The sequence below is a fragment of the Muntiacus reevesi genome, chromosome 4 (assembly GCF_963930625.1).
Source record: "Muntiacus reevesi chromosome 4, mMunRee1.1, whole genome shotgun sequence".
Classification (NCBI taxonomy): domain Eukaryota; kingdom Metazoa; phylum Chordata; class Mammalia; order Artiodactyla; family Cervidae; genus Muntiacus; species Muntiacus reevesi.
This window is the reverse complement of record NC_089252.1, coordinates 30,185,995-30,211,292: the sequence shown is the minus strand read 5'-3', so window position 1 is coordinate 30,211,292 and position 25,298 is coordinate 30,185,995. Positions and strand designations below refer to the sequence as shown.

The following is a 25,298-nucleotide window of genomic DNA, read 5'->3' as shown; positions in this document are numbered from 1 at the left end:
ACCTGGTAGGATCTGTGAGTGGAATAAGTACTTTAGGTCTGATGCCTTCTCTATGCCATGTGATGAATCTCCTCCTAGGTGCTTTTGGCCTAGTGTGGAAAGGTTAAATATGATTGAGGTTGTGCCTGGGATATTCTCAAGAGCAGAACTCATTTCCAGGGGTGCAATTAGATTTTTTTTTTTTAATGGCAAAGTAACTAGAAAAAGAACACACACACATACACTCATACCTAATGGTAAACTGAATTTATTTCCTCTTGGAAAACAATTCCAGTAATCTCCAGGTTCAGACCGCAGAGTAAACATTAATAACAGTAACATACAGGTTAGTTCAACTGATTCAAGAATTTGGCTGTGTGAAATCATTAAGGAAAACCTTGAACACTCAAAGCTTCAAATGTATCCAGGAAAAAAAAAATTCTTTGACAGTCTACATAACAACTATTGCATATATAGTGATGCTACCTGTCACATTGCAAGGCTTACAAATATATATACGGGCCTTACCCAGCTGTGGGGTTCTGTGAGAATATCTCTTCATGGTTTTTTGCAAGAATCTTCAGCAATAAAAAATAGTCTTGGGTTTAACCGTTGATATACCAAAAAAGAGAAATTCTAGGCTTAAGTGTTAAGAAAAGGAAGTCCAAATATAGTCTCACGTGTAACCGGGTTGTTTTAATCTGTCTTCCTTGAAAATACTTTCTCTTAAGCCATTTTGCTCACATTCTTTTTTTTTTTTTTTAATCTTGCCTGAATAGGGCCCAAGTCCACTTGTCTTTATAAGACCATTTTAGTATCAGACGACATAATACATGTGAGACACTTTATATACAGGGGGTCTATCCGGTGCTCAAAAGTTCAAACACATGAACATCCAACAGTTTTGATAATACAAGTTTTATGGTACAATACAATGTTTCTGAATAATATACATTAACAATGAAAGTTTCGTGCAAAGAGTAAAACATGTTCCCTTTTTGTGCCACAAAAGTCATTCTCCTTGAGAGACGGTGCTTGCACTAACTGCTGTGTTGGGTCATCGTATGGTTCTGTAACGAGAAAGAAAACGGGGGTGGAGGGAGAGAAAAAAACTTAAGTGGTCATATTTTCATCAAATGAAGTATCTGTAAATGCTGGTTGATTTACAATGACCTGAAAACTGTTTCTGGGTCTGGAAGAATGGGGGCTCGGGGTTGGAGTGGGGACTGGCTTCTCCCCACCCCCAGTGAGAGCCAGGAGGGAGGGGTGGGGTGGGGCCAGGGGTCTTCCCTTTCTCTGACTCTGCTTCACTCCCCAAAAGACCCCCCTCACCTTCCACCATCTTTTTTTTATCAGCATACGCCTCTTTTCAAACACCAGGTAACACTATTTTAACAGATTTATCTGTGCATTATTTCCATTGATTAGAGATGCTTTTGTTCTACTCATGCTTAGAAGGTGAACATCTTAACAACAGAGGCCCTATCCATCCCTAAATATAGATTTTATGGAAAAGAGCTGCCTGGCCGACACCTGACCGATGGGGCAGGAAACATCTCCAGCTCTTCTCCTGGGGGTGGGCTCGGGGTTGGGTCCCCACCTGGTGCAGAAGCAGATCACAGCATCCTGAAACCAGCCCCCCTCCAGACCCCAGTAGGTGCAGTCTTTGTGGTACTTTGGTGGTGTCCCCTCCATCCACACAGCATGTCCCCTTTCTGAGCTAACATCTGGTTCCAAATTGTGAGTGGGAACTGGGTTTTTGGGCAACTTATAGCCACAAGCAGGCCCAGGGGTGAACACTGGGTGGGTGGGCTCCGGACCTGGGCCTGTAGCCTGCATGGGGGATGCTCACAGACCCACAGGACATTCGTTTGGAGCAAACATCTGGAGATGACCCCACTGTGCCTTCCCTGAGCCGTGTTTTCCCACCTCTCGCTGTTGACCTCTTCTCCCCATCCCTTCTGATCAGAATCCGGAGGTCTGTCCCTAAGTGTGACCACTTCCATGCTCATCCCATCTAAGACAGCTTTCCCTGTCTCTGATTTCCGATTGTCCTTGATACTGCTTATATCATATGCAACTGAGGTCTTGTCTTCTGGTTATCTGCAGTTCTGGCTCTCTCCCTGTGTCCGTAATTCTGGTCTTCATCCACTTATTCATTCCTTCATAAGCAGCTCTTGAACACTTGCATTGCCACCAGCCACAGCCTGCAGCATTGCAGTGCTTGGCAAAGAGGGTCCAGCCAAATGAATGACCAGCTAGGCAAGGGCCACTTGAAGTAGAAGGATGGTCCGAGCCTTCACATCTTCAGAGTGCTCACGGACTCAAGAAAGTCACATGGGCACCTAATGAAAAAGCCACCTGGTGGGAATATATTAGAAATGACCACAGGAATATCACACACACCTAACCTGGCCTGGCCTTTGGGGAAGACTCGGCAGTGGACCTGGCTTAGGACATTTTAGTTGAGGCTGGAAACACGAAGAGGCATTTGGGATGCAGGGCAGGTGCTCCAGGCCAAAGACCCTCGTGGGTAAAGGCAATGAAGCAAGAATACACAAAGTAGGTTTGTGGACCTGCGGCTCATTCAGATTGGCTGGAATCTTCTCGAGTGTCCAGAACCAAGAGTGTGGATGAGAAATGAAGGTAGAGAGAAGTTTGGGACCAGATTCTGAAGAGCCTTCTGTACATGGCTACGGAGTTCAGACTTGGTCTTGTAGGTAAGGAGGAGCTATGGAAAATTTTCAGTAGAGGGCTTTGTCTTCGAGATCTTTGTTATCTCTTCATTTCCCCAGGAAACTAGCCAAATGCCTGCCCAGTGAGTAGAGGGTGAAAGGCCGGAGGCTTGGCTGCTTTGAGTTGCCCAGCTGGGGCTGACAGCACCAGTGAGGGAGAGAGGGGTCTTGTGAAGATGACCCAGGTCTTCTGTTCCCTATTTCAAACTAAGTCCATTTTATAAGAAAATGGACAACAAATAATGAGGACTTTATTTCACTCACCTTTATTTAAAACATACCATTTTTATTAATTTAGTGAAAGATGAGCTGGAATTCTTCTTTAACAATATTAGCCTAAAAGTCCATACAGAAGCAGACCAGTTTTATGCCAACTCTATTTTTTTTTCCTTTGCATTGATTCTAAATAAATATTTGTGCAAATTATTTTTCTCCAATAGGTAGACATAAAGGGTAACAAAAAAATTTCTGTAAGATCGGGCTTGACTCTGAGATAGCAAAATGTATGAGAAAGTTTAGACAATGCACTTTGAATGTTTTTTATTGTTTATAACTCCTTTGAACATAATTACATTGAGACTTAAGGGGATAGTAATGTTTCTTAGTCTCACCAGTATTTTGATGACCCTTTATATCTGCCCATTGGAGAAAAATAATTTGCAGAAGTATTTATTTAGAATCAATACAAAGGAAAAAAGTGAAAATGAAGTGTTAATCGCTCAGTCATGTGTGACTCTTTGCAACCCCATGGACTATAGCCTGCCAGGCTCCTTGTTCCATCAAATTCTCCAGGCAAGAACACTAGCCATTCCCTTCTCCAGGGGATCTTCCTGACCCGGGGATCAAACCTGGTTCTCCTGTATCACAGGCAGAATTCCATGGACGGAGGAGTCTGGCAGGTTACCATCCATGGTGTCACTTTCACTTTTTCCCCTTTGTATTGATTCTAAATAAATAGTTCTGCAAATTACTTTTCTCCAGAAGTAGACATAAAGGATAATAAAAAAAAAAAACTGATGCGACTAAGAAAACATTACTATCCTCTTAAATATCAACATAAGTATGATCAAAGAGGTTATAAACAATAAAAACATTCAATTACTCAAAACGATCTGTCTAAACTTTCTCATACATTTTTCTATCTCACAGTCAAGACTGATCTTACAGAAAGTTTTTAGTTAAAAAATTAAGAAAATAAGTACAAGAAGCTGTGACAATAGCTCTTTAAATGGTAGAACTTTGACAGGAGGATGTGTGATTTTTAAAATCAAAGTAAAAGAAAAAAAACATTTAATAACATTATTTAAAGAGATTTAGCAACGTCCCTGGCAGTTCAGTGGCAGTCCCAATGCAGGGGGTCCAGGGCTCGATCCCTGGTCAGGGAACTAGATCCCACATGCTGCAATTAGTGATTCCGCATACCACAACTAAGATGCAGTGCAGCCAAATAACTAACTAAAAAAATGTTAAAAAAATTGAGTGCTTACTACAGACATTGCACATTCAATTGAATTTTAGAGGTTAATGAAGGAAGCTATGTTACAATCTCTCCAGTGTTCTTCTATCTATATATACTGAGAAACTGTAAAACAGAAACCTAACACAAATTGGCCACAATAGTTGGCAACAGTTGTTTCTTGGATGCTTTCATCCTAAACCAAAGCTATACACGTCTCTTCAGAGGTGCAAAGAAATGAACAACTACATATGAATCACTTATTGCAACAGATTGAAGTTGCTACTATAAAGGATTTATGCTTTGCATATTAAGAGAGAAGAATATAAATCATCGGAGAGAAGGACAAGGGTAGGGCTTGTGAAATGCAAGCTTCAACAAAAATAAGGAGCTGCAATATAAATAACGTCTAAATGGGAAATCTGGCATGAAAGATGGTGACAGCAGAAAGTTCTTTCGGTGCGGAGATACCTGCATACCACTGAGGTCACTCATTGTCAGTCTTTCTCTTTTTTCTTCCAGGTTGGCTGAAGGGGGAACAGGGTTCCTCAGACCCAGCCCCCATCCCTAGGCAAGGCATTCACCACTGTCAGTGATTCTCAAGGTGAGAAATGGGTGTGTGTGTGTGTGGGTGTGTGTGTTCAGTCATGTCCGACTCTTTGCAACCCCATGGACTGTAGCCCACCAGGCTCCTCTGTCCATAGAATTTCCCAGGCAATAATACTGGAATGGGTTGCCATGTCCTTCTCCAGGGGATCTTTCCAACCCAGGGTTAGAATCCGGGTTTCTTAGGTCTCCTGCATTGGCAGGTGTATTCTTTACCACTGTGCCGCCTGGGAAGCCCGGAAATGTGGCGTATTTGCATGGAAAACAAAACAAACAAAAACTTCAGGTGATTCTGATCCAGTCCTCAAGGGTTTGTCCTCACCACCTTGGAGGATCCCTGAGATGTTCTCCTCCCCTGCACAGTACTTTGAGTCACTGAAAATATGAATGACCTGATTACATTATCTGGAGGGAGGAATGGGTGTCTGAGCTGCACAGGTTACTGCGTTGGCGATTAGGGGTTGGAGAGAAAGACAGCATGTTTGTCTCCAGACTTCACTGAAGATCCACCCATAAGAGAAACAAGAAGTTGCTTCTTGGGAGCCCTCTGCCTAATTGGGTGTATTTTTAAAATCACAGACAACATTTTTCAGACAGGGAGACAAGAAGTGAGTGGGAAAGATGAAACATAGACCAGAGAAGTGCTAAGCCCGAGGAGAGGGCAGGTGCCTGGGGCTTGATGCTCCTCGCCAGGCCAGCCACACCAGCCACACCACAGAGCCCGCCGTGAAGCCCTGCAGCAAGAACAGGGACGGGGACAAGCAGAGCAGAGAAAAGGCTGCCAGGCCATCCGCGAGTCGCCTTCTCTTGTAAGAGTTTTCTGCTCTTCAGGTCTGGAGGAAACCACTACACTAGAACAAAGCAGTGGGTAATCTCACCAATTTTACACAGCAATTCACAGTCCCCAAAGTACTTTAATGCAATGACAGGTTATGAGAAAAAATATCTGTTCCAATGAAGGGAAAGTGTTTTACATAATCGAGGAGAACATCAGCGCAGCATCGACGCCGGTGGGGAGGGGTGATGACAGAAAAGGAAGTAGGGAGAGAAGAAAAGTTCTGTAATCCCACAGAGAGCCATATTCTACTCTGCAAAAAGCCATCTCTTGGAGACCCCACGTCTAAGTAACTGAAAATTGCAAACCATTAATCCCAGTTATGAACAGTTGTTTTACACGAGAGGGGTTTGTGTTAAAAAAAATTAAATTCACAACACACCTTAAAGCTTAAAAGACAATCCATCTACGTATGATACCTTAATAGCCAGGTTTAAAACAAAAAGAACGCAAAAAAAAAAACCCCACTCTCTTTACTGTAAAGGGCCCCATTTGGAAGGAGTTTGTTCTTTTTCTCCTCTAAAACCTGAAATTAAACTTAGAAAGCTAAAAAACAGATGAGGACCTTAAAAATTCCCTTCTAGCACTATGAATTTCTTTTTAAAATATGAGATGCCTTTCATTTTACAAGACTGGAATTCTCATTTTGGGCTTGGCACGCTAACACATGATTAATTCAGCCTCTCTCTTTCTGAGAGCTGACCACATTTACTGGTCAAACGGTTTAATCCTATTTAAAATGCAATCCAAGCAAAATATTTTTAAATAAAAATAAAAACCCACGATCCCCTGTAACTGTTCACCTTGGCCAAACTATCCCATTTGCCTGGGATCTTGATGTGAATTTGAATATCTGCACCTATAACAATGATGGAGTTAAGCTCCAGAGGAAAACCAGGGGCCATCTACCTTCCCAGGGTGGAAAAATTAAGTCCCCACCCCAAAAATGGTGCTCATGGATCACCCTTGCTTGGCCAGTATTTTGGCAGAGACGATGTCTCGTAGTCTGTGCTTTGTAGCCTTCTGTTGGCATCAACAAAATATTAAGTAGCAATAGTCATAAAAATAAAAACTATGTCTAAATGGAAGTTTTGTGAGATCTGTTGATTCAAAGATGTTAATCATTTTTTCTGTGACTTGTCTATTTACAGCCCTTTGTCTCAAATTCCGACAAGCTTTTAAAACGAAGAAAAAGAGCCATTTTAAAAAGGAATGAAAAAACAAAAACAAAACAATCTTTCCACTAATTCACCACGCCATTAGAATCCTGAATTTAAACTGGAGTTGTATTCAGTTTAAATGAGATGTTTTCCAACCAGAGGAAATAGGAGGCAATTGTGGCTTTGCAACAATGCAAGGCGGGAAGAAATAAAAGAAATAGAAAGATTAAATGTAGCTGTTTCTTTCAACAGATGGTGACAGCACCAAGGCAGCATGTTGTTTTTTCTTTAGTTGAAGAATGCAAACATCCGTAATCAATCATTGCTGATTAACTAATTATATTACCCTTCCTTTTATCACCAGGGTTGGACCTTTATCTGTAAACACTATCATAGTCTGTATGCTCTTATTTTTCTAGAAGCATATCCCAGTACACACACACAGTCGTGCAGTTACAGGCTGCAAACAGAATTCTACATTATTATCCACCTTTAAGCACTGCTGCTTTATTTTTTATTTTTTTTTTAAACAAAAGCAATTGGTTTCCAACAGGCTGGATAATAAGTCTTTTGACCTGCATTCTTCTTTGACCCATTAAGGTCACCTCTGTGCTCGGGCATATAGCTGACTTCGGAAATGCCTGCAAGTCCTACATTTCATCTCCTGCCCACTCAAAATAAAGCTTTCTTTAAATGTGTCTGCTCGGGTCCCTGAAGGCCAAAGAAGCCTCCCTGTAGTGGGCGATGGAGGGACAGAAGCCTCTGCCTTTATTAATGAATGCAGACCATTATGAGTCTGGCTGGCTCCTTCCCTGTTCCCAGAAGCATATACTGTACGTGACTTAAAATGCTAGAATATTGACACAAAGCGAGCTGGGCACCCCTAAGGAAAATTACTCCTTGGATATAATGTAGGCTCGTAACAGCTATTAGAGTACAAAATAAAACCCTCCGGGATCAAACTGACATATACCGCATTCTACCTAGTCCTCAAACATTAGAAGAAATTCTTTGTGAAGGCACTCTCAAGGACAGCATTAAACTGACTTTTGTAGCAATCTGCAACAGCTTTTTGGCTCAGAGCTTTTAGTACTAAATCTCTGGTTTGAATCAATATAAGTACTATATCTTCTACATTAATCAATACATTTGGTTCGATACATGTTCTATTAAATTATACTTTCTAATCAAGATTTTTACATTTCCACCCTCTCTCTTTTTTTCATTCCCAACTTTGTTTGCTAGTAAAACAGTTTTAAGAGTGTAGCCACCTCATGGAGAGATGTTGGGCAATCTCCCCTCACTGGTTATAGAGAAAAAATACAATGGCGAAAGGCAGCCTTTAAATATCCTGATAAGGTTAACAGGATTTGTGAAGGTGATAAATTAACATTTTCAAAGTCCACACAATTACAAAAAGGACTCATAGTTTTAAATTAATTAAAAGTGAATTACTTCAGCTCTGTAAGTACCATTAGAATGTTCTAAAAAATCACCCAAATCATCCACAATACCAATTAGACTCCGTTTCACCATTCTAAGGTTTCTCTTGACCACAAATTATATACTTTTTAGCTGGGGAAATCTGGGGTAATTGTGTTTTCATGGCCCCTACCTGGTAAAGGTCAGGAACCTATGTGCATTTTGGTGAGATACATTTTGGTGGCTCAGTGGTAAAGAATTTGCCTGCCAGTGCAGGAGATGCCAGTTCTATTCCTGCATTGGGAAGATCCCCTTGAGAAGGAAATAGCAACCCATTCCAGTACTCTTGCGTGAGAAATCCCATGGACAGAGGAGCTTGGCAGGCTACAGTCCATGGGGTTGCAAACAAAGAGTTGGACACGACTTAGCTAATAAGCAATAACAACATAATTTTAATGAATATTCTTTAAAAGACAAATATATGATATTTCCCAAAGTAAAAAATATATTCATAAAATGGATTTTCATGACCGGGGGTGGCTGGTTCATAGTTTTCACTTTGGTAGAATCTACTAAAATGAAGTCTACTCTTGTATTTTGATAAAGAGCAATGGAATTTCCCAAACTGTCTGTCATGATATGCTTTGCCTCTCTCTCTTTAATGCCATGAATGTTGCATTTATGATCATGTTTGCACTGACAGAATTTCCCTCTTTATTTTTTCATATGGTAATGTCATCACCATGAACTTAGAGAGACACTGATGCATTTTCTTTTGACATTTAACAGTTCGCATGGGCTTGGCCTGACGTTGCAAAGCACTTTCTGGGTTACACTAAGCTATATTATAGCAAAAGGTGAAACGGCATCATCAGAAGTGATCAGAAAAATACACGATATTAAAGACAGAAAAGGACTATTAGGTTATTGAATTTGTCCCCTTACTGGACAAAAATTGTTTTACGAAGTTTACACTCTGGGCTAGTTTTTAATGGTCTTAGCAATGAAGCTTCTATCACACCTCCCAGAGGAAACAATTTCACATTCTAATAAATCTCACTGAAGGACATTTTTCTTTTTTTTTTTTTGTATGTTTCCTTTGGACATTCATGCTAAAAAAACCTACAAAAGGTCGGGTTGGGTTATCTCAACCTTCTTGATTATGCATTGTAGTAGAAAGTCCTTCTGTCTCATCCAAAGAAACCCAAAAGACAGTTTCTTAGTCATTATACAAAAACTCATCATTCAGTTGCTTTGTTCTAGAGGGAGATTCCTACAAATTAAATGGAAGGCCAGGGAGACCAGGTTTCCCAACCTTAGCAGTAGTGGCTTGTTGGGAGAGACAAGTCTTTGCTCCTCTGCGCTCTAGGATGTTAGCAGCATCCCTGGCTTTCATCAACAACATGCCAGTGGCACCTTTCCAATCATGACAGCCAGAAAACCCCTTTTCCTTGGTGCTTCAAATGGTTAAGAATCTGGTTGCATTGTGGGAGACCCATGTTTGATCCCTGGGTCTGGAAGATCCCCTGCAGAAGGGAATGGCTACTCACTCCAGTATTCTTGCCTGGAGAGTTCCATGGACAGAGTCTGGTGGGCTACAGTCCATGGGGTCGCAAAGATTCAGAAACCTCTAGACCTTGCCATATCCCCTGGAGGAAAAAATCACCCGCAGCTGAGGACCACTGCCTAGTGTTCTGAAAACACACTTAACCTGCCACGCCTGCTTGAGGACACAAGCTAGTCCTCAGTCTCAGTGGTACCTGTTCCCCATCAAATGAAAATAAAAGGACAGCAAAAGAGACACATAAATACCATATGGAACTATACTGCATGACATTTAAAAGATATGTTCAGGGATTTCCCTAGTGGACCAGTGGTTAAGAATCTGCCTTCCAATGCTGGGTACATGGGTTCGATCCTTGGTTAGGGAACTAAGATACCACATGCCACAATTAAGACCCAACACAGCCATAAAATCAACACTGAATATTCATTGGAAGGACTGATGCTGAAGCTGAAGTTCCGATACTTGGGCCACCTGATGCAAAGAGTTGACTCACTGGCAAAGATCTTGATGCTGGGAAAGACGGATGGCAAGAAGAGAAGGGGATGACCGAGGATGAGATGATTGGCTGGCATCACTGACTCAATGGACATGAGTTTGAGCAAAGTCTGGGAGATAGTGAAGGACTGGGAAGCCTGGTGTGGTGCAGTTCATGGGGTCACGAAGAGTTGGACATGACTTAGTGACTGAACAACAACAAAAAAATAAAAATATGGTCAATGATGAGAATGAGCATTTGTAGAGAAATTGTGAAAAGGATTCTTTGAAATATATAATAAGTGTCATTGCTTGTATGAATAATCATTTCTCCAAAAACATCCACACATTCAGCAATTTACTAAGACCTTCCATGTACCATCAGTGAACAAAGGTTGAACATGTGACAATCAATGCTGTTTTAGAAATATTAACAATATGATAAAGTATAAAAGGACCAAAACATTAAGCTGTGGAAATTAATATTTAAGGTATGGAAACAACTCCCTACTCTGAACAACTGCAGAGCCATCATCCCTCATTTGCTGGTCGAGATTCAACAGCAGGAGTCAGCGATGTAAGTGATGCCACAGAGAACTAAAGAAATGGTTTCTAGCAGCATCTGTTCCAACATCCTGTTTCATAAACGATGAAATCAAGTCCCAGAGAGTTTGAGTCAACTTTCAAGGTCTTATAACTACTCTATGGCTGAACTGGCTTCTGCGAAGAAGCAACTGGTGAGTGGTACGGGTTCCTATGTTCTAATCCCTGGGCTGGGCTGACTGTGGGGCCCAGACAGACGTGAACCATCAGGGCACTCACCAGGGGCAGGAGCACCAGGCACCATGGATCACAGAGAAAGGGCACCTCACCTTCTGAGCTCAGTTCTCGGAGGAGTCACGCTTGCCTGGTGCTGGAGTGATGATGAGGAAGAGGAGATTAGAAGACAAGAGGCAGGCTCCAGGGGGAAGGCAAACAGGAGCCAGGTTGAGAGTCACGGGAATCAGGGGTGACTGACCCCTGAGGGGCTAGAGATCCATCCGGTTGGGCAGGGAGATGGAGGTCACTTCAAACAGAGCTTTTCCCAGCTGTGTGTGCTGGGAAAGCCAATGGTGGTGAACGACACCTCAAGAATACCCACCTAAAGTAGCCTGAGAAGTTAAAGTGTTAGTTGCTCAGTTGTGTCCAACTCTCTGCAACCCCACGAACTTTAGTCTGCCAGGCTCCTCTGTCCATGGGACTGCCCAGGCAAGAATACTGGAGTGGGTTGCCATTTCCTTCTCTAGAGCATCTTCCTGACCCAGGGATCAAAACCAAGTCTCCCGCATTATGAGCAGATTCTTTACCATCTAAGCCACCTAGGAAGCCAAAGTAGTCTAGCCTGAGTCTAATGTGAGTCTTTAAAAACCTAAGTAAAGATGCATTTTTAAAAGAATGCCATGACCACATTGCTAATATAGAACAATGTCTAGTATTTTGACAAGTAAATATTTCAGAGAAATAAAACAAGCCACTGTGGTCCACCAGCTTCAAAGAGAGACAAATGCTGCTGACAGGTCATATATGCCCAATGTTAACTTGGTAAAAGTTTTGTTTCTCATTTCTCACTTAAAAATGGTAGTGAGATTTCAGTGGCTAGCTGACTCCTATCTGTTTTGCATATAAGACAAGCTTGAAAGTTCCCTTTGAAAGAACTGATAGGGGCATGACCTATCTACTATATTGAGGAAAATAATAATAATAATAATAATAAGGTGCCGAATTGAAAGAAAAGGCTAAAAAGAGCAAAGGGCAACTGGGATATACATTAAAAGTCCAAAGTTTAGTTTTAAAAGAGAACAATGGGTTGAGTGACCTGTTTGCATGCATGAAGCCAACAGAAAATTTAAATCCAACTATAGAAAGCCAGCAAAAATCAGAGTCCAGAGCTTAAAGATTCTGCTCAGATTCTAGAATTGCAGGATCCTAGTGTATTGTGAGACAGAAGGCTTTGATAGGCAATACAGTCTAATAAGATATTCAGGGATTAAGTCAGTGCTTCACAGACAGATGTGTCCATGTGCCAGTTGTTGCTAAGCTTTAATTTTTTTCCCCCTGTAATGTTTAATTTATCACACTAGCGCTTTCTAAACTAGAACATCTGTAAACAAGGTTAAGAATGACCTCCTTCCAATTTTACATCCGTGAACAGTGCCCCTTCTTCGTGCTCTAATTTTAGATACCTTAAAGATAAATAAATCTGTGGAAGGAAGGAAAAAGAAGGCTTGGCTGACACTGAAATGTGTTCGTCTTGCGCGAATACAAATTTCCTCTCTGCCTGGCTTCTGGGCACACACAACTGGCTCAGGATACTCAAGTTATATTCAGCGCACCCCCTTCTGCCCCCCACCCTCCCCCACCCAGCCCCCCACCGAGTCAAACACAATTAAACAAATTTCTGTTAAATATTCAACAGCCTCGTGTAGTAATGAGCGGCAAAGAATGGGAGGTTAAATTGATAATTGCTCAGCAATGTCCTCTTGCAAATGTTACATATTTCCTGCTCCTCCCTTTTCTCTTAGATTTTGAATCACAGCAGTTTTCTGGTAAAGCATTCAGTTAGTGAAATGAGCCACCGTCACACTACTTGGCCCAAGATCTTGCAGTCAGGTTGGGCTGTTTGACCGTCAGCGGCAAGTTTCCACCCGCATTGCTAATTTCACTCCTGTTTTTGAAATCCATTGAAAGTTATGTACCTGGAAGCTGTTGGAACAGGGCATTGATTTAAAAACTGACTGGCAGGCTTAGGATTTAAACTCTGGTCCACCAGACGCAAAAGGTCATCTGATTAGAATGGGAGAAGCACAAGGCATAGTAATTGATATTCAAAGGGTAACCTTTGTAGGAAGGAGGAGGAAGCAAGAACTCTTCCTGCTTTTCCACCTGATATGGGCAAGGATTCCCTTCAACCAATTCCCAATAATTATGAAAAATAGTGTCTTGAACTTGGACAAAAAGCAAAAGAAATGCCACTTCCTTGTATATGTTATTTCTTATCATTAAAAACACTGCCATGCTGTCTAGGAGGTAAACTCACAGTGAGAGTTAAGTCAACATGTTATAAATCATGAAGAACAACAGAAAACAATCTTTCCTCATCATAAGCCACCAAATACTTGTCTACTCGGGCATGTGCTGTAGTAAATACACAAACAAAGAATAGAACTAGGAGAGGACAATGTATTGATTTCTGTGTGTGTGTGTGTGTGTGAGTAGCCCAGTCGTGTCTGACTCTGCGACCCCATGGACTGTAGCCTGCCAGGCTCCCTTGTCCATGGAACTCTCCAGGCAAGAATACTGGAGTGGGTTGCTGTGCCCTTCTCCAAGGGATCTTCCCGACCCAGGGATTGAACCCGGGTCTCCTGCATTGCAGGCATAGTCTTTACAGTCTGAGACACCAGGGTATCCCAATAATTTCCAGAATTAAGCTTCAGAAGGACAAGTGTGTGTGCATATGTGGCCATGTACACACCCATGCCTACACTGGACGCTGGCATGAGCATGTGCCATGGAGCTGGGAGTTACATGTGAGCCTGGGTTCTACGGGTGAAACTCCTCATGCTTGCCTTATCTTTCGGCCCCCAAGGGCTCATATTCCAGCATGGAGAATGCAATTAGAAGGAGCCCCAAGTAGGCTTTGTTTTAAATTCTAAGGAAACCCTTTCAAAATACAAATATTTCACAAGCCCAATTCTATTTGGGTGTCTCTCACTTTAAATTAAAAAAAAAAAAAAATCCTCCTTTGAAGAAAGGAGAAATAATTCTGCACTCAAGTTTGGTGGTTGTTTTTTTTTTCAATCTTGCATATTCCCTTTCCTTTCCCCTTTCCCTAAATGTTTTTGTGTACTGGAGAAAGCTTCAAACCCCCTGTCTCCTCCTCCTCTGAAATCACCCCTGGTTATTGGCCGGTGCACCCAGGCAGGGAGAGAGGAAATCAGGAACGCTAAGTGCATCTCTCATCCTATGTGGAACTTTGTGGTCTTAGATATCCATGGATTCCCTTTTGCCCCTCATCTCTTCTTGTTCCAGAACCTTCCAGGTCTTCAAATGGCAGAACTATACCCCACCCCCACTCTGTCCAAAAGAGCCTCTATTTGCTTCATAAACCCACCGATTATGCTCCCATTCTCTTTCTATTTCCTGGGCATCTTTTCTGACTTTGCTTCTTGGTCTCTGTGGAACCGTTTCCTCACCCCTCACGGTGCACATAGCTTCCAGAAAGACAGCCCCTTAATCCCCCCACACAAAGATGTGCGGTAGCTATGGTGAGAGTAATCTATCACCCTCACATCCTTATATAATTTGCTACTTCACATTCATTTTAATTCATTACGATAAAGCAATATAATTAAAAAAATAACTCCTTAAAGTAAAGTATTTAACATGATCCTGGAAGGAAGACAGCTTCCGCTATCAGAGGGCCAGGCTGCAGGCACAGTGCACGCTTGTGCAAATTCAAAGGTGAGCTGTAAACAAACGCGTGCACCAAGGCTCCCGTGCAGAAAGGACCGGCGGCGGGAGGCCTCATTCTAATCAGTCCTCAAAGGAACCTGCCACACAGAAGTGGCACTTATTCTAATTTAAAGCCCTCATGCTTGGTTCAGTGTTGCAAAATTTATAAAAGAATAACTTCATTAAACCGCCTGGCACTTCAAACACAAATGCAAACCAGCCACGACACAGAATGAGCTGGACAAGAGGAAGAGAAATAATCCCAGAGTTGTTAGCTATTCAAATCCAGTCTGCATTTGGGCGCTTCTCTTTCTGGGGATGCATTTGCCCTGGAATGTTCCTCCACCAGGAATTTCTGCCCCGGGGTCCTTTACGTCTGTCCTGAGGGCCCGTAAGTCTGCTTAATAACACTTAAAATCACCCGAAGTGCTTGGCAAGGCACGCCCCTTGCAGAAATACATCTGGCAGTACCTAAATGAATGCTATTCACTGCTCCTTCCCTGGTCTGCAGAAAAGATTGATTCTCAACCTGCCATGATTACAGTTCCCATTTACTTGGGAATATATTTCAGACTCACCTAAGTTGTTGAAAAACTAATGCCCAAACATTTTTTCCCCCTTACCCTCGGTCCTCCAGAAAGCCAGTACTAATAACGGATAAGTGGAAACATTTTGATGAACTCATGTACAGCCACAGAGAACAGTTATTGTCACATCCTAAAACATACACTTATGAGGAAAATTCTTTTTCCTCCTCTGAATCAAAGAAATGCTACAGAAAATAACTTCAGGCTAGATTCCTAAGCTACAATGCACTTGGTGTCAGAACACACACCATTTCGTGCTGAACTGTCAGCATCCTTCTCCAAATCATTTTTTTTTTTTCAGGGGAGGCAATGAAAAGACAGACCTAGAAGCCTGTGTAACAACTGTGTAAACCTCTGAGCAAGTACACGTCACACACAAGCTGGGCTATGTCTTGAGAGCCTGGGGTCTCAATAAATGAGGAACAACTTTTCTGTTCAGCGTTTCTCATCACCCAGGTTCAAACGTGTGCTAAGATTTTGCTTCAAAGAGAAGACTGAAAGCAATCAAAAGGCTTGCAAATGGTAATCCAAGGATGGATAAGAGGTAATGACCTCTAGGTAAAATCTCTTAAGGTGGATCTCTCCAAGGGCAAGTACCAGAGACTGTTTATCCCAGCTGTCCTTCAGAACTGAGGAGTGTTCTTGATTTTGGTCAGAAGAGAGACCTATTATAGGCTATTCATGCCAGGCTGACTAGAAGACAGATTGACACAGTAGATGTGAACATTAAAGTTATCACCACAAAAGTGCAGCGTGATGTGTCTCACATTATTCCTATTCCTAGGATAAACAAATACTGAAATTAACGCTCCATCATCTTTATAAATGTGTTTTACAGTGCTGAGGGCTCTTTTACATTCACATCATGCAATAGGTTGCAGAAGGTACGTTTGTATTATTTTTCCTCTCCATGAATAAAACAGGGCTAATCAGATGGAATGAATGAGCTAATTCAATTACAGGCAGCCTTTATTATACACTAAAATATGGATTATTGATCTTGTGGAGTCGGCAATGCAGGATGCGAATTCAGTGAGTGAAACCCACAGATTTGAGTTGGACTGGCCTGTATTCATGCTGAAACCTGTTAGAACTGTTCTCACTTTTGGGGTGGGGGTGGGGAACTACCTAAAGAAAACAACGCTAACTATTTAGACCCAAGGAACAGATGAAAGGTTAAGTCAGAGGGCTCGCCTGGGAGCCTGAGCAGGGGTCCCGGGAATGGAGGTGAATACCCTATTAGGCTCCCACAAAGGAGGGAGGAGAAGTGGACTGGCTCTCCTGGCCTGGCTGTGCAATAGTAAGTGAAAACTTATTTGGGAACCTGGAATGCACTTCGCAGGCATCTTGCTGCAAATCCAATCAAGTCGAGGAAGGAGAATGGATGCATCGTGGTAGCCCTGCCCGGGTGAGGCTGACTTGTTTGAAATACAAGCCCGCTGGGCTGTCCTAGCAAATCCTTTTGTCTTTCATCTCTGGGGGGAAAAAATGCAGTCCTCAACCCTGGTTAGAAAGAAGGCAGCTCTGAATATGGGATCACGTGAAAAGAAAGCCCATGGCAGCAAACGCTAAGGGGAAAAGAGGAGGTGAGGCCCGGTATTTCAGTATCTATTGGCACACCTCTGTCCTGCCTTCAGCACTTCCCAAATAAATCTGCCCGAGCCTCCATGGCCTGTGACTGCTGTCTGTACTCAGCTCAGAGTGCGGACAGTGTGGGCCAGACCGTCTCCTGCCTTCCCTGTAAACTTGTCCCAGCTCCTCCCCGCAGAGCCAACACTCTTTCTTTTGACCGGGTTCACATCCTCTCTACCTTTTTATGGGCCACAGCCTGAGTGCCCCCCACGTGGCAGCACAGACGAAAATAAGCTCTTCTCTCCCTTAAAAAAAAACGCCCAGAAACGGGTTCTGTGTTTTGGTAGGCCGCCCTCCAAAGCATAGGTAAACGTCCATGTGTCCTGTTTTCGAACAAGCTTCCAATGAAAGGGAGGAAGAGGGGGGGAATGCCTAACAATACCACACAAAGTTGCAGACTGTTCGGCTACAGTCCAGAAAATGAATCCAATTTTTCATTCTGTCATTATAAATATTTCATTGCAAATGGTACTGATTTTCTGCAACTGTGGTTAAGCAAAGGGCCTCTGTGTGAATATTTAAGAAAAAAAAAATAAAGGGAGAGGAAGACAACGAGGAAGAAGGGAGGGGGGAGTGAAAGGTTAGCAACCAATTAATTTCTTACTTTAAATGTAAAAGATTCTGGGAGAAATTCAACAGTGATGTAGTGTGTGACTCGGAGAAGAAGAAGAAAAAAAACATTTACTCTGCTCTTCTTCTGACAGTTTCTCATAAAATATCTGCAGTCCATCTATCTTTTAGTACTCTAGGCTCCTCTGGAGAGCAGAAAATGGTGGTTTAAAGCGCTCTTCAGTGCCAGTCTGCAGGAGATTGCTTTCCACAGGACCCCCGCTGATGGAGGCCTAGGGGAAGAGGCCCAGGAGTTATTCAATCAGCCGGAGACTCTGGGGCTGCTGGGGGTCCTTTGAGGGCTGATTAGAAAGCTGCCCTCCTGTTGCCTGCCTCGGAACAGAACGAAATGAGCAGCCTCTTGCTGAGCAGATGCTGCAAGAAGGAATTTCACCTGTCATGGAGTTTGTCAGAATTTCAGGATTTATCTTGGTGCAAAATTAATAAAATACCAACCAGGATTTCAGGCTGACTACTCAGCTGTGTCATCTCCAAGTGATCTTTCACCCAGGAAAACCTGGACAGGGGCGCACCGCCAGCTCCCTGCCCTACTTTTCCTTGGGAGGGTGAGCGAGACGATGGGACGAGCACCAGCCAGACGTCAGGAGGAGATTCGGAACCAATTACACACAAGGCTGATCGGCAGTGTGGGTGCTACCGTCTTGGTGGGTGACCTCTCGCCTCGCCTCCGGAGCTGGGACGGCTCTTGGGGTAAGCCCGAGTCTCAAGTAGAGAAAGGCTGTTTTGGCACTGTCTAATACAGGATGCTCATGGCATCACATCTATTAAATTCATCTGCTGGTGTCCCCGGCCTGGTTTTGCTTTATCTTATTAAAGGAGCACTAACAACGGGCCCTGTTAAGAGCACATATTGTGAAACATTAAACATTCATCTGGGGTCAGCCGCGCTCAAGGAGGTGCGCGGTCATCTTTTATTTGAACCCACACTGGCCTCGTGGCCCATCACCCTCGGGGATCCCAGCAGAGTGGGGAGTGGGAATCAGGGAGGGGAAGAGGGAGGCAGAGGGTACCCAGGAGCTGGGACAGGGTAGGGACAAACCACTGCCGGCTTTGGGCTGCATGGAGCTTTGGAGTTTGGTCACCTCTGCTCATTCAGCTTCACAAGTGACCGTGGCTATTTTAGGTGGGTTCTGTAAAGCCCAAGGCTTGCCCATATTGAGCTGAGGCTTTGGATAGCCCTGGGACAATTGCTCTTGCTCTCAGAGTGGCCGGCATCTCCTCACAGAGGGGCTGGTGTGCAGGACTGGGTTGGCCCCCACAGCTGGTCCAAGCCCCTGGACAGAGCGGGCAAGCATCTCTCAGATTCAGCTCCAGACTCTGCACTCTGGCTCAGAACAGGATTAACCTGAATCGTCATGTCTACCCTGTGAGGCCTCCCACCATGGACCACAGGTGTCCCTTTATTAGCCAGGGACTGGCAGAGCATCCTGGACCATCCTGGAGGTTGCGACTGGTTTAAGGGCACCGCTGCCCCCCCATCCTTTTCTAATCGACATTTTCCAAATGAGACATTTCACCACAGTGGAAGGCATCCCTTCCACTCATAATGCGACAAGCCTGTTTTGGAGAGTCACCTTTACAAAGTGGGGAGTAACCTGACAATATTAATACCAAGAGATCTCAGGAAAGAGTGAGTAACGGAGAGGAGAGAGAGAGAGAGCTTGCGCTTGCAAGTGGAGGCACAGATGGTGGGCGGGGACGCAGGGTGCTCGCAGCAGGCTTCAGTGGAGATGCATTAACTCCACAGAGAGATGAGGGCTTCCCACCAGTACTGTCATGAATTATAACTGAGCACGGGGGTGAGGTCTTAGAGCCTGGCTCACGGCAAATAGACGGTTCTATCTTCCTGCACAAACACCTCTCCCCACTTATAAACTCCCAAGCACACTGCTGATAGCTGATGGTGTCACAGTAGCCTTTTATGTGTCTAGAAGGCGCACGCACTTCGCAGATGTGCCCAGTGGTGGAAGTCAGATGATTATAAAATTAAGTCTTGGCAATGCGAAAAAGGAAACCTTTTACGGGCGATTCGGGTTTCCAGCAAGAGATGGTCTATCTGCCAGCTGAGGGGCCGCATCAAAGCCAGAGGAAGCCACTAAAGAAAGCCTGCCGGCTTCCCAGACACTCTGGGTACTAGGGGGAAGCCTTGCCTCTGCAAACGCTGCCCTCCTCTTTACCGGAACGTGAAAGCAGGTCCTGGCCAGTGAGCTCCCCGACATCACTCCCTCAATGAAGTTATCAATGAAGGAGGCCTGTTATTTTAGGCGGTTTAGAATTTCACCACTTTTAAAGGCCTCGTTTACCCTGCCTCTCACCCCCATTTAAAGCCTTGGAGTTGCTGTTCTAAATGACAGAACTGCGAGCACCGCTTTTAAGCACTATTCTTCTCGCCTGCCACATCGCAGGCTTTCACAGAATCCCGCTCTCTCCCGGATGAGGGGGAACGCGCTCCTTCATAGCTGCAGGGCAGAGCCTGTTAGGAGCTGTAGGTTCGCTGCAAATATAACAATAAAGGATACAAATGTGAATTCCCCTTAAAATACACGCTTGGCTCTGAAGCCGCCTGGCCTTAGCAAACTCGATCAAGAACAGCCTATCAATCTTGTTCCAAACGCTCAGCAACAGCTCGTTTCATGCGGCCGGCCAAGGGATTGTACGTCGATGGATCGGAAGATGCTGGAGTGAATTCTTTGCTCATTTTAAGGGATTGAGCATTGAAGCCCATGATGATCCTCACTCTGACTCTAATTGCCACAAGCAGTTGGATACCGAAGTGGTGTTTTCCAAGAGTCTGATCGAAGTTTGCAAACACAAAGCGTCTATTCTTGGCATCATGTCTCTGTGAACGTGGAGGAAACTGATCCGCGTGTGGACCAAACATCTGAAACAGGAGCACGTGTGGGGACTTTAAGGTGCCTCCCTGGATTGTGGAATGTTCTAGAGATGTGGAGGTCCAGCTCTCTCCTGGGGATCCGACTACTAAAGCACCGAGGCAGAGAGCTGTCTTTGTAGGACAGCCGTGCCCGCAGTTTCTCATTCCTGATGGAGGCAGATCTTCTGGTGCTGTGGCAGCAAGCTGACTTGGCGGCCCAGGAGACGGCAGGGCCAGCAGAGCCCAGCCAAAGCGGGCTGTGGCAGAGGTGATGAACGTTTCCAGGGGGTGGGGGGAGAAGAGGGGGCGGCATACTGGCCACAGTGCTCTTCAGTACACCCTAGCTGAATGCTCCATAAAGTCGCACTGATGGCAGTTCGGAGATGGCCATCTGTCGTCAACTCTGGGCCAGACAAAAAAATAATGTCATGGCAGATCGCTAACAACAGGGCTGTTGGAGGGAGGGAACGAGTCCTAGAACGGGGAGGTGGTGCTCTGTCTTTTAACGGCGAAAACCAGCCGTCGATAGGAACATCGAGAAATTAATGGATGGAGAATTTTTAAAAACTGAGCTGGGGTGCTGCAGAAACAAGTCAAATGTAAATAAAGTGGTTTTCGCTTATTGGCCGAGACCTCTGTTGCTCTTCCTTTTGGTCCTATTAACTGCTTGATTCTTGAAAATCTGATGAGCAGGACACATGGTGAGGCGGTGAGGGCCAAATTCAGAAAAAGGTGAGCCCAGGCTATGCCTCCAAGCATGCATACACAGATTAGGCATTTATTGGTACAAAACGGGTAATTGAAAATGCATTCACTCATTGAGTCCAAATGAGTTCATTGTGACAATCCTGCTTATCCATCTTTCTGGATGGATGTTTGCTTAATTTCTAGGTGCAGTTTTATTAAAAGCAGAATAAAACTACCTCATCTTTAGATGCACTGCGAATGCTATAAAATTTTAAACTCCCTTCTTTACTCAAGAAAAACCCAAGCTTTTTGCTACTGCTTAGATGACAGGAAAAGAGTGGATGCAGGGTGGGAGGAGAGGGGTGAGAGAGAGAGAAGGAAACAGTCAAATCGAGGTGAGCGGTGCCCTATTTCTTTGTCCTATATGATTAACTTTCTGCCTTCAATGGTAAGGCCAATCAATCCTGATTGAATTATCCAATATTAACAGCTGAAAGTGATCAAAAGTAATGGTGAAAACACAGCTCCGATCAATAAATCAATGCAAATGATTCGGTTCCTGGAGATCCGATCAAATAAAAGAGATAGATCAATTTAACCGCTGAGCAAATTAAGTGGAAGCTGCTCTAGCACCAATTTACTTCAAAAGCCCCGAAGGCCCACAAAGCAGAGAAAGGAGGTGGTGGAGAAGCGGGCCAGTTCCAGAACCACATGTTCACTCGACATGATTTACTCTCCTGCAGACTTCCGCGTCTATAAGGTGTGTTTAGGGGTGTGATTTTGGCCCTGAGAACAAGAGACACACAGAGGTCCGATGGATGGAAGGAAGTGGAGAGCGAAGGTACCAGGCGCGGGCCACCCAGGAAGAGGCAAGACGTATGTTGTTATGTCTCTTCCCACCCCCCACACTGACTGTCCTCTCCCAAATGATCAACATGGAACCTGGCTATGGCGGGCCAGTCGCAGTGATAGGCAATTGTTTCCAATCTGAGGGTCCCAAAGGGAAACCGAATGATTAGACACAAAGCAGGACAGGGTTCTCTGAGTCTTCCAGTTGGAGTGTGGCTGCCATGCCATGCCATGCCATGCCATGCCATGCCAAGTCGCTTCAGCCGTGTCTGACTCTTTGTGACCCCAGGGACTGTAGCCCACCAGGCTCTTCTGTCCATGGACTTCTCCAGGCAAGAATACTGGAGTGGGTTGCCACGCCCTCCTCCAGGGGATCTTCCCTACTCAGGGATCGAACCCACATATCTTACATCTCCTGCATTGGCAGGTGGGTTCTTTTACCATTAGCGCCACCTGGGAATAATATGACAGCTATTTCAAGCTCTGTTATAAATAAAAAAGCAATGGAAAACTACAGAAAAGTTGTGAAAAGAAGAGTATGGGGGGCCACACAGTTTTAAAGGCACTTCGTGTAGAAGTGCTGTGAGCAGTAACACACACTTTTTCACTTCTCTCGTTTGCAAAAGAGAATTTCCACCTGACCCAGATTAAAAAATGAAAACAAAATAAATCTAAAATAAACTTTTCCCCACACCACACTTAGATCCTACCTTGTCTTACGTAAAGGGCCCAGATAAAACTTTTCATTTTAGCCACTTATCTTTAATTTGGAAAGAGGACGGGAAGAAGGGTTTTGAAATAATATTTCTGAAAGCAAATTTGATGTTCAGTTTTCCCATTGTGTGCTAAAAAGAAAAACCAAAAATAAAAAGAAGCGCAAAGCTCTTACATCCCTTGAAAAACATGAAGGCTTAAAAATAAGAATTTTTACCTGGAAACCAATTAACATGAAACTATGTCAAGGTATGATTAATTGGGAAATTATTCCAGTGAACTAGAACAGAGAAGTAAGGAAACAGGACGTGTCTGGGATAGAGGTTTTATTTCCAGGTAATGATGGATCTCGATTTTGTTTGCTGAGGTCAGCGAGAGGGAACACGGAGAGGACCTGGGAAGCAGAGCTCCTCCAAGGCCTCTCCTCTTTCACACTCTGCCCTGAGGGCTTAGCATCAGCTACTCCATTGCACCCTCAGCAGGACCCTGGGAACTGGGCGCAATGCTTTGTTGTCTCCTACATGCCCGTTTTACCGACAATAAAACCAAGGCTCAGAGTCCATCGCTCGTAAGGAACAATGACCAAAATCAAACTCTGGTGGTGGTTCTCTGTACTTCATGCCCTCTACCTTGCACTAAGCTGCCTATAGAGAAATCAAAGCAAAATAAAACAAGTGGAAAAAAAATCCCATAAAAGCTATTTTTAAAATAATCATTATTTGAGATTTTTATGGATGGTGATCTCTCTCACATTCACAGATATCAAAATCATATCCGTCCTTCAAAACCAGCTTGAATGCCTCCCACGTGATGGCTTTCTCGATTATCCCAGCTGGAGAATAAACATCTTCTCTTGGAATACTTAGAACTATTTATTACACATTACCTCATGTGAACATTAATCATATGCAAATCTTATCTTTTCTAGTAGACAGTAAAGATGATATATTTCTAATTATTTTTGATATGTCATAGAGAGCTTGGGGCCATGGTAAATTTAAAATGATAAAATTATAATTTTATAAAGATTTTAAATCAATAAATATATATATATATTTACCAAATAATGACACAGGCAATGATAGCAATCTACAGTATGGCATCTGTGGTTGGGCTGTTAACAAGGACATTTTTTTAAGGTTCACTTTAAAAAAAAAAATACGTTCAACCTTCTATTTTTGGTTTTATTTCTGACTGGGCCATGCAGCTTGTGGGATTTTAGTTCCTCAAGCAAGGGTGGATCCCATGGCCCCTGCAGTGAAGGTGTGGAGCCTTAACCACTGGACCAGCAGGGAAGTCCCAACAAGGACCTTTAAATACCTCAACAAAGTGTTACTTAATACTTTGAGGCATGGGCCTGTATAACAATTATTAAAAGGCTGGTTTAGGTAAAGAGCTAAGTCAGTGAGTTGGTCGTGGCAGCCACACTTCAATGCTGTATTGTTGTCCTATGCATCCCATCCCTTTGGAGTAATTTCTTTCAGAAATATGACCATAAAACTTGAGCAACAATTAAGCTGTGGTGTGAAAAATACCCATCAAACTCAGGCTGATCTGGTGGGAAAGTGATTTGAGAAGTAAACCAAACAGCTGTAGAGACCATTATGTATTTAAACTTTAGTGATACCTGAAAGTCTTGGTGTGTCCCTCAGAATGTCAAATCACTTCTGTATTTTCTATGTGGAAAATACTGCATCCATGGACTAATGAAGAAAAGGTCAAGTATCAAAATAATCTTTGACTCAAAAGAAACTTAATACCAGAAATCTCAGAACCTCAAATTCAACTAGGCCAATCCCCTCTCTTCCCACCACCGGAATTCCCTCCAAGTCCATTACATTCATGACATGATGCTTCAGAGAATTTTCTATGGGGACCCATTGGAAGAGGATGGTTTGATCACTGCCATTGAATTGTAGCTTTTCTAGAGGCACCAATGAAACAGTAATTACTGTATTGAAAGAAAGTGGCCTATTCAACAGAAATTTTACAAACACACCACTTGCTCACACCTGTATAAACCATTCTGGATACAAATATGCATTGTAGGATATTATTCTTGGACCATACTATTCTCTCAAAGCAGCTTCCTTAAGTTTTGCAGAAAAAGTTTTGAGGTCTATTAGGAAAACATGTGAAACATTCAACATATTCATTTGCTTTTAAAATAACAAAATGTTAACTTAGTTCAAATAATGCACTCTTATTCCAAAGCACATCTTCCCGACCAGCAGGCTAGGTGGCCTTTGAAGTATATTAGAATTCCTTGCAAGAAGGGAGGAAAAGTCTACCAGAAGAAAATATGATATCCTGCCAGGAATTACACATTACACTTCTCTGGACTGGCATTTGGAACTTCTGGTCAGAAAGGATTCAGGGTGATGCGAAGACAATAGCTTCCACACTGGCAAGTCATAGATGGAGTGTTCATAGAAACAGAAGTTGCATCTTGCTTAATTCTAAAAGCAACTGTGGTCTGTAATGTCAAAGGATGACACTTGAGTCCTTCATTCCTAAAGACGGACAGTGTATTATGAGGAACTATCTGAATTCTGACTAGTATTCTAGGTGATGTTAATGAAAACAACACATCTCCATGTGT

General features: G+C 43.4%; 1 protein-coding gene across 4 annotated transcripts in view; it reads right to left on the bottom strand.

Annotated features, from left to right (window-relative positions):
• Positions 1-229: 229 nt before the first annotated feature.
• ZNF521 (zinc finger protein 521) overlaps positions 230-25,298 on the bottom strand; it is a 304,387-nt gene continuing 279,318 nt past the window's right edge. For all 4 annotated transcript variants that reach the window (XM_065932425.1, XM_065932423.1, XM_065932424.1 and 1 more), the window contains one exon: positions 230-1,049. In XM_065932425.1, coding sequence (XP_065788497.1) covers positions 1,020-1,049 — 30 coding nt within the window. In that variant the 3' untranslated portion in view covers positions 230-1,019. The remainder of the gene's footprint in view (positions 1,050-25,298) is intronic.